Source organism: Lagopus leucura, unplaced genomic scaffold (genome assembly GCF_019238085.1).
Source record: "Lagopus leucura isolate 7727_CA_CO unplaced genomic scaffold, USGS_WTPT01 Super-Scaffold_100049, whole genome shotgun sequence".
NCBI lineage: Eukaryota > Metazoa > Chordata > Aves > Galliformes > Phasianidae > Lagopus > Lagopus leucura.
The window spans coordinates 1,503,013-1,513,287 of record NW_024962295.1 but is presented as its reverse complement, the minus strand read 5'-3'; the positions used below and the strand labels follow the sequence as shown (position 1 = coordinate 1,513,287).

At 42.6% G+C, this 10,275-nt stretch overlaps 1 protein-coding gene across 1 annotated transcript in view; it reads left to right on the top strand.

The window, feature by feature from the left end:
* The first annotated feature begins 206 nt into the window (after positions 1-206).
* LOC122187658 overlaps positions 207-10,275 on the top strand; it is a 199,163-nt gene continuing 189,094 nt past the window's right edge. The window contains exon 1 of the mRNA XM_042885375.1: positions 207-587. Within this exon, the coding sequence (XP_042741309.1) occupies positions 378-587 (210 nt within the window). The 5' untranslated portion in view covers positions 207-377. The remainder of the gene's footprint in view (positions 588-10,275) is intronic.

The window sequence follows — 10,275 nt, the reverse complement described above, 5'->3', positions numbered from 1 at the left end:
TTTCCCCCCTCCCTCCTCAAGTAAACGAGGGAGTACTGGTGCTGCTGGGGCTTGCTCTTTAAATAAATGGCATCTTTCTCCTTTCTCTTGGCAACAGCAGGAGTATTCTTGTGTTGTATGACAAGGCTAGCTGGTGCTATATTTATCTTGTAGCTGCATGCATGGTTGCAAGAGGTCATTCAATACAAGAAAGGCAAAGAGCCAACACACTTTAAAGAAAGTTCTCCCATAATCTGGCTGTTTGGGCTGGCTTAAAAACAAGGCTGCATAGTTTCAGAGGAGTGATGAATATCCTTACTGAGATGAGATAAAAGCTTTCTCTAGCTGTCTCTGGAAAGATCAGGGCTTTGTGGAGAAGGGGAAACACTTTTTTTTAAATGGAGTTCAATAGATATTTGGGTGCAGAAGATGAAGGAAGAAGACAGGAGGGTAGCAGAGATGATATCAATAATGTTGGCAGTAGCATTGGCAGTGAAGAACTGGATTTGTTACAAACGTACCTTACCTTTTTGCCTGAAAGATATGTGAAAGCAAAATTCACCTTGGCAGTGTACCTGATGCGCTGGTTGTTGCTGGAACTCCGCAAGGTAAGAGATTTCAGTGCAAACATGTGAGATTTTCAGTTAGCTGCCTATGTACTTAAAAGGCAAATTAAGCAGTGCCTGCTGACGTATTCGATAGTTTATTAACATGCACCAGGCAGTTGTCTTCACTGTTAGTTGTAAAAGGGGCACTGCAAACACTGACACTGCACCCAGATGTAGGTGATCCATTGGGGGAATGCTTACAGGGGCTACTGCTGGAGTAGAATACAGGGCACTACACGAGTAATTGCTAGCCCATTTATACACTGTTCCTTCATTTGAAGATATTTGTGACTACGTTAGATTGTGTTCTAAATGAAATTCCTTGCGGTGCTCTTTAAGGGCTTGCCTTCTTCTTTTGTGTTGGGTGGGCAACAGAATGTATTTCAGCTCTGAAAACGTAAACAGAAGTATAAAATTGAGATTTTTGAATATTTTGTGAAGAAACAGTGCACAGGCTGCGGTGGGACTTAGCTTAAATGTGAACTGATCGCATCTAATGGAAATACTTTTGCAGACTGTGTTACTCTATAGGAGAAAAAGCAAAGTATTGGGCCAGTTGTAAATGCTGTCTTCATTCAGTTTCACTTTGCAGAAAGCTGCTTTTATTTTCAGACTTAAATAATGAAACATTCAGTCCTACTCACGTGATAATTGTAAGGTCTAAGTTGAAGCAGAGAAGGTCTGAGACGTGTGAGCTCAAAACAGTGATGTTTTATGTATAGCATTGCTGTATGAATAAACCTGGAATCTGTACTACATCTTCCTTTGTCTTTGAATGCAACAATACAAGACCTGCTCTTGTAGGTATTTAGCTGATGGGTAAATCACCAGATAGGCCGAAACAAACATCAAATAAATATTTCCTGGGTGTTTGGTTTTTTTTTCAGAAGTATGTGATAGGTAGGAAATACATGGTGATGTGGTGCAGACCAGAGCTGTAGGACCAGCTGGTGCGTCAGCAGCAAGAAACCTTCTCCTACAAGCACCTCTGTGTGTGTTGGCTGCTCCTTCTCAGAAAAGTTTCTAATTGATCTGGTTGTTCTTGCTGTGGTTTGACTCCTTTGCAACTGAACACGAATTTGTTGGTTTTAAGAGCCATACCTCTGTCATAGGATAAGCCAGAGGCAGATATCACTGGTCAGTCTGGGGGGTGTCCACCAGTTTCGGTATCTTGGACTTGTTTCCAATGCGTACATTTTGGGGACATTACAAGAGCAGGAAACGTGAAGTGGCACAGTAGTTTTGTGCACACATGCTGTATTTTAGAACAAACAATTGTATCTGCACCTGACGAGTGGCAAATAATGTGTAGGCAAATAAGACTGTTGGAAAGAGGCTAGCGCTTGATGGAAGGAAAAGCATGAGATGCCACTACCATGCAGGGAGCAGGAGCTGGCAGAGCATAACATGGGAGTCCCAGCGTCCATTCAGCTCTCTTCCTCACATAAGCCTATTGCTATACAGTTCTCCATGTGGACTGGGCTGTAAGTACTTTGTATAGTTTGCGACTGGAGTAATTTATGATCACTCCATTTCTGAGTGCAGAGTGTTTTGTAATTAACAGGCAGTGTTATTAAAGCACAATTAGGAGAGAGGCTCCTGTCTGTATCCGCTTGCATACAGCATTATATTTACACACTGCATACAAGAGCTCTGAGAAATGAAGGGACAAGGAGAAATAGAACAGCTTCTGTTGAAACTGCAGACTTTACAAAGCTCTCTGAGAATATTACGGTGTTCTGGCTAAGCTGACAGGATAACAAACTTTTTTTTTTTTATTACAGCAACATCTACTTATTAATTCTGCTTTCTTGCTGTGCTTTCTTAAAAACTGTTGAGATTTGAGACCAAGTTTTCTTATTTCCTGACCCTCTTCCATGACTTCAGCCTCTTTCACATCCTAGTCCATTCAAAGAGCACTGTTTTTATTCTCCTTCAGACCCACAAGATGAAAAAGCAGGACAGTGTTTCTCTAGGCAGAATCCAGCGGGACAACCAGCAGCTGGAAATGGTGCTGCAGTGTTTCACAGGCATCCTTCTTTTTTTTTTTTTTTTTTTTTTTTTTTTTTTTTTTCAACCTGTGTGGCAAAACCAGTTCAGTTCCTCACCACAGGTTGGGTGCTTGTGGAGTGTCAGAGGCTGCCTGTGACTCCTCATCACCTCTGTCCCCAAAGGGGAATAGAGCCGAGCAGCCTTTCTTTGGGTGGTGAGTGGTAAGTGGTGGAGTGAGATGCACACAGCCCACAGTCTTCTGCAGGCTGCCCTCTGGGAAACCTCTGTTATGTGTCTGAAAGTAGGCTCCAGGTTTAGGGGTCACTGCAACTTGTGGGGGAGAAAAAAGACTTGGGACCTTCCCAAATATTCCACATGCAGAAAGACAATCCTTTCATCCTTTGAGCTGGTTCTCCTTTTCAAGCCCTACTTAGGAACACTGGATAGTTATAAAGAAAGAATGGTTAGGCACTCTTTCATTGGGTACCTGTGGACAGGTAACGCTTCTTACAGAGAACTGTAGAATGGCCTGGGTTGAAAAGGACCTCAAAGATCACCTTATTTAAATCCTCCTGCTGTGGACAGAGTTGCCAACCACCAGATCAGGCTGCCCAGAGCCATATCCAGCCTGGCCTTGAATGCATCTATGCAGAGATGCACTTGGCTAGGTGGTACAGATTGTCAGTAGGAGGAGCATTTCTAGTCCCATACCTCTTGTCTGAAGTAGCTGCTATTCAGATGCCGTATGAAATGGTGAGATCCTTCACTTGGGCTAAAAGTTCTTGCAACCAGTAGACCTGAAATGTAACAAAACCCCTTGGAACAGCTGAGCTGAAAACTTGGTGAGAGGCAGTCTGGTGCCCAGCCTCACACTTGGGTGTTGCTGTTGAAGACATTAGGACTTCTATTATTTTGTAGGTATTTTCTTGTGTCAAACTGCATAAAAGTGCACGCAGAATGTGCTTAGTTGGATTCTGTTAGTGCATTCTGTTAGTGGCTCTTTCCATCGCAGATAATCCCTTTATTTTCCAGTTCTTGCCTGCTCAATGTATTGTGCCCAGAGCTGCTACTTCACAAAGAAGAAAACAACTTCAGAAACATCAGTCAAGTTTTAGAAACAAATGATTAAATTAACACAGCCTCTTCTGGGCCATCTCCCCTTTTTAATATTTTTTTAGCTTGATTTTTACTTCCAATTTTAAGCACTGTAGGACTAGATTATGTCAGTGCGTGTGGCATTGGTAAAGGTGGGTAAAGCCCCTTTGAGGTTTTCCTCTATTGTGAAGGAATTCTCTAACCATTTGGCTTTGTCCACAAGGAAGCATGGAGGGAATAATTGCTTTGTGTGTCACCCAACTGAGGAAAAAAGGATGCTGATAGGCAAATTTCAGTCTTTTGTTATTGCAGACTTCTAAAACTTCCTCAGTTGAAGCACAAGCCCCTCTTGGAGTTACCACTATCGTGTTCTATGCCTTATTTCTCATTCCATCTATACACAGCAGGCTGGGTGTTAAAGATGCGGGCAATTTCTTCTGGAGAGCAATCCCTCTGTGGGTCCCAAATGACAGCCTCTGAGAAAGCTGTCTATTAAAGGGAGGGAAGATGCTTTAGGTGCATCATTATTTTATTGTGATTGTGTATTGGTGTAATTATTGCCTGCTGTTACCCTATTTTTAACACTGTCAGTGTACCCTGCTGAGGACACTTTACATATTATATTTTTAAGCAGCAGAACGTTATGTTTAGGAAGCCCACATTTTGAGGTTCCACTCTGTTTCTCTTTTACGTCCCAGCCTAACTTACTGTGGTCACAGAAAGCATTTGGCACAGCAAGGAGCGGAATCTTGATCTACGGTGTGTGAGACAGGCTCAGCCCGTGCTTCTTGTTCTGTGCTGGTAGGTGGCAGGCTGGAAAATGAAAACACTGCAGTGGGAACTGGCTGACTCCCTTCAGAGTTATTTTCCAAATGCTTTAACGTAAGTGTTGGTTGGAAAGCAAAGTATGGTTTTTATAGTTATTTCATAGGCTTACATGATCTTGCTGTGTCTGTAACTTCTGAACACTTTCCAATTTCAGCAAAACTTGAGAGAGGCAGAAGCTGCAGAGTTCATGGAGGCAGAAGTCAGGGAATGGAGACAGACTGAACTCATGCCCCTCCCAAGGGAAAGGCTTCTGCGTACATTTGTCCATTATCAAACATCACACGCAGTGCCAAATATTTCTATCTCCACTCTGGAGAACTGTAGATCCATAGGAAACCAAGTCTGGTTGACTATGGATCCAAGACTGTTGGTTCAGCTGCTTGCAGAAATATGCGTTTTCTCAGTGAAGTGTTTTTTATTTGGCTATAAATGGAGCTCCACTGAAGCTCACTGTCAGCCTTCAGACCTCAGAGGGAAAGCCAAGGTTTTTAACAAGTGCAACTTGAGATAGCTTAAGAAGGATGTCTTTCAGGAAGCCCTAAGCATTCTCTCTGCCCCTTGGAATGCTGGAATCTGTCTCAGATGTATCAGTGAGATATTCAATCTCCCTTTGCTTATTTAATCAAAACTGCTGATCTTTAGGGTGCATGGCCTGATTAGATACATACTTAGATCTGTTCACAGTGGTTTTGGAGTTATGGGGCTTATTTTGTTCAAGAGAAGTATTTCTGACTATTTGATTCATTTTCTTTTGTTTATGTCCAAATTTTCTGGATTAATTTGGACTAGAAATAAGAAAGCAGCCTGTCTGATCATGACATGGTATTTAGAGTGCTGAGTGGGACCACCATGTGACAACCATAGTCAATAAGGCAATGAAATGGGAAAACTGCAGAGTATTGAACCTGACAGAGGGCTTCATTCAGACTGGTTCTTCATTCTGGGCAGTGATTTGGCTCTTTTTGAGTAGTGTAAATCATTCAACGTATGCTGGAGAGTCTGACTTCCTCCTTTGCCCACTCCAAATAAGCCAAGAACAGTATTTTTTCCAATACGTTTAGTATTCATCAGGCCATCTCCTGGATCCAGCTCTGAGTGACACCCAGTGTGTTCACAGAGGGTGTGCTGTGAAAGGCTGCTATGCACAGCAATGCTGAAAGATCCTTTATGAACCTGGGGAATGATCCCCGGAAAACCAGCACGCCTCAGTTTTACAGCTCGCTCTCTGAGCATTGCCGCATCTTCGTTTGTATGCCTGTGTTCAGGAGCTACTGGTCTGTGTAACAGTCTTTTCTCAGTTATCATAGTTATCAAACTGTGCTTTCAATCAAAGCTGAATCATCTTTATGGGACTGGTTTAAGCCCAGTTCCTGAAATGAACTGCTCATGCAGACTCCTGCAGCGCTGGAGCTTATATGCGAAGGGAAGGCTTTCCTGCTGAGTCATTACTTCATAATTGCTCAAAAAACAAATCCACCGTCTGAAATCCTATGTGACAGTAGAGAACACAGGGTGGGCTGAGAACCTGCAAATAGATGACTGAGAACAAATTATTTCTTCCTGTGAGTGCTGGAACACTTGATATTCTTCCTAGAAAGTTTCTCATGATTGCAGACATCCAAGGAGGTGTTTTCGGTCTGTTCCTGGTTATATCTGCTGGAATAAAAGCAGAGCTGGTGATGGACAGAAAAAAATCACAGTGCTCCAAGTGTGATTATTTACAACATGGATGAAAATTAGCACGTATTGCAGAATTTGAGGTGTGACATAATAAAAGCAACAATATACTGACAGGTAGCACAGCATCCCGAAAACCACAAAAATGCTTGGGCAGGACAGCATTGAAAGCTAGCTACATCACTCTGCCATTCTGGAACAAGGAATGAAATCAAATTTGAACTCCTAAATATCAGCAAATGTATCCTTTCCACACATAACTCCAATTTGTTTGGGAACTTGTGTTTGCACTCAGAAGCGTGCGGAAAAAGCTCATCTTCTGGAGCCATCTGACCTTTAAGCATACCAACCCATTTCCTGTAAGAGTGATATGAAATAATGTTTAATAAAAAAGCTGCCTATTGCTTTTAATGTTAGTAGATATATCCTACTTTTTCCTTGTTGAGGTTTTTCTCTCCTTTATTAAGTCTCAGCTTTGTTTATGGATGGCACTGGTGGATTTATTCGTAGATTAGAGAAAGTAGTGTAATTCTGCTTATAATCACGTATGGACCATCATTTTGATTCTAGAAAAAAAGAAAATGGTGAGATAAAGCCTATCCTTATGCAGTATGCCAGGTTGTAGCATTGGTGTTTAGAGAACCTCTTGGTAAGAGAGGAGTAGGACAGAAACATTTCCTTTGGTTCAGGTGCAATCTCTGGGCACAGCACGGGTACCCGGGCAGATTTTCAGGGTGCCTGCCTAGTTTTGCCACTCCAAATTCTCCTACTGACCCTCAGCCAGAGGTTCTGCTGCTGCCTCAGGGCACTGCAGGAAGATGTGAATCTGCCCCTGGAGCACAGCTTTCAGCGTTGCTGCTCACTTCAACCATTACAGCCGACTTTGTGTCGATGTGAACCCTCCGAGTGAAACAAGTCCACATTATGTCCTCTTACATCATACAGGTGACGCAAATCTGTCCTTGGGACTTCATCTGGGAAAATGGGGCAGTATGCTGTGTTGTGGCATTGGTTATTAAAATCTTCTGTGTTGGCTAGTCGTGCTCTATGGTGGCTTTATTTGAGACACAGAACTAGCAGCACAGAAGCTACAGTTCTATTTATGGCTCCTTCTGTATCTCTTTACCTTTTCCTCAAAATTATGTACGATATTGATTTGTGGAGAAAAATATAAATGCCCTGTAATGCTTGCCTGGGAGGGAATGTCATAGGCAAAAAGTAGAGTGAAGGCTTTCTGTTTTTCTGCAGAGATCAACTGAAAAGAAGAAAAAAAAAAAGAAAACAACAAAAACCTCCTAGGATTTAGAAACATCCAAAAAAGTTTTTTGGCTGCCAGTGCAGACAATTTTTGTGTTCAGACAAAGTTATGGGGTGGGGCAAGCAGAAAGGATTAATGCTGTTTCCATAGGAATAAGTGTTTTTGGAGGGGTATTATTTGCTGTAATCCTATTAGCAAAACAGACCTAAACCTAGACCAAAACCCTAGCACAACTTGGTAGCTAGTCTCTCCCTGCCTAAAAAGAGACCCAGCCCTTAAGGTGTGGTGAGAAGTGTGGGGGAGATGAACTAAAATGTGAGAGAAACATTAACGTCAATGCTCAGGAGAAAATAGATTTCATAACGTTGGCAATAAAAGATTACATTTCTTTCCTCTTCAAGTCCCAGCTCCTGGAAGCAAATGACTGAACAAGGACATTACTTAAAAATGAAGACAGCTTTCAGGTTGAAATCAACTATGAAACCATAGTTTCCAATGTAAAGGTATTAAACTATAAATATTTCACACTTGGAATTGTCAATTGTCTTGCAAATCATTTCTTAAGAGCTTGGATCAGTTTGTAACGGGTGCTGATTGTAACAGCTACTGACTTCTGTGCTTTGCTTAGTCCGGATCGAAATTCTAAATGGTGTAACCACAGCAGTGTTCATTTGGAAACTCAGCCTTTCATTTCTCATCCCACATTAATAATGAGCCAGGGTAACTAGCAGAGAGTGTGGGGGGACTTGCATCAGCAAAACGTGTTGGAAGCATGAAAAGGCTTCCTAAAAAGAAATGCAATAGCATGTATGCTGCTGGAAACGGACAAAGGCTCCCAGAGCAAGCCTGCACTAAAGGTATTCTGGGAACGTTAGTGTGGGACATTTCTCTAGAAGTCCTGGATCCACCCCTCTCCTGGGGAGGGGACAGCTATTACATTGCCTATTAAATCGGTACTTTTCCTTGAAGCCCATCACAGCGCTTCAAAAAGGGTCCTTGTTTGAATACCAATTTGTCAGAGAGTTACGAGTCACAACAGATGATAACAATAAAGATGTGATCTCATGGTATTCCAAACTCACTGAAACTACATACATCTTGGTACATCTTGGTTTTTGTAGACATGCTCAATTTCATTCTGTTTTCTTTTGGAAATGTTGGCTCTGGAAGATAGCACCTCTGACTTGGCTGCCACATGGCTTGCAGTGCTGTTTGCTTATGTCAGGGTACTGCTGACCTGGGGCTGCCGGGACACAGAAGCCTGGCTGGAGCTAGAGCTCATGCAAGCTCTGCTCTCCAGAGCTCTGTACTGTTGGTCCACACACGGTCTACTGTGTGTGCTCAAACCAGCGTTACAGTTCCAATACAGTTGATTTTACTTTTTAGACTGAGAAATTTGCACCACTCTGTGTGAAAACACTGTTGATCTCTGTTCACCCACGTTTCTTCTTGAAGCCTCCTATAGGGCCTTGGAGAAACTCTCCATCTCTGTGTCTTTTGTTCATTTTACAGGGAATACTGGCCTATCCCCACCAGGAAGTATGCAGCATTTTTGAGAAGGCATGTGTCTATGTGCTCTGTATATCAAGCCTCCAATTTGTGAGGGAGCCTTTAGCTATCTCTGCAGAATGGACAAACGGAAGATGAAGAGGAGGCTTACTTGTTAGTGGGAAAGGAGAACTGAAATTTGAATATGTCCTGGTTTAGCCTGGGACAAAGTTGATTTTTAGTTCATAGTGTCTGGTATGGTGCCATGATATGGCTTTAGGAGAAAAACAATGTGGGTAACAGCGTTTAGTTGATGTTGAGCAGTGCTGCACAGAGCTGAGGACACTTCAGATTTCAGCTTCGTGTGCTGCCCTGCCAGTGAGGAGCTGGGAGGGGACAGAGCTGGGACAGCTGCCCTCAGGGATATTCCATACTGTATGGTGGCACGTGGAAAAACCATGAAACTGGGGAGTTGGCCAGGAAAGCTGCCACTGCTGGGCTTGGCAGGGCAACAGTTGGTGAGTGGTGAGCAATCGCTTGGGAATCACTCGTTTTGTGTGTTGGTGGGAATTCAATCCCACACCTTTGCTCCATGTGCGTTTCCATGTCAGACTCCATTCTGTCAGACTGCCCCTCTGCTGCCATCTGTCACACGGCAACGAAACATAACGGGACACTGGAGTTAAGGTTCAGCCTCTACTGCCATCCCACCAACATCTGCCTCTGATGTCATGGGCCAGAATCGTGAATAGGAGGCATTACTTTTTTATCATTACTATTCTCCTCTCTTCCTTTCCAGTTGCAGCAAATAGTTTCTGATTTCAACCCACGAGTTCTGCTTTGTTGGTTTTTTTCCCAACTCTCTCCCCAATCCCACTGGTGGTGAGCAGCCGACTGCGTGGTGCTCAGCTGCCTGCCTGGTCAAACCACAATAGAATGACACCTACAGTTTGTATCTTAAAAAGCACTGAAAATTTAAAGAACGCTTTCTACAGCTCTAAAATAAACCTGAAAAATGGTAGTTCGTTGCTGAGAAGCTTTCACAACTCTTTGGCTTTTAATGTTTTTTCATTTTCACACTGTCACTGAGTTTCCTGTGAATGTGATACTGGTTGGTTTGCTTAGCAATAGGGATTAATGCGTTAGCTTAAGAACCAATATATTAGTTTAGCAAAAGGAGTCCATAAGTGATAGTTCTAAAATTTTCCATTTCAGTCTTGCTTTTTCTCAATAATTTTGCACTGGGGACATAATAGAATACTTTTATCTTCTGCCTCGATGGTTTTGCCTCATGAGAAGTACTGGAGTCACAGTAGAAACTTTTATTTTTTGCCTCAAAACATGCAAGGA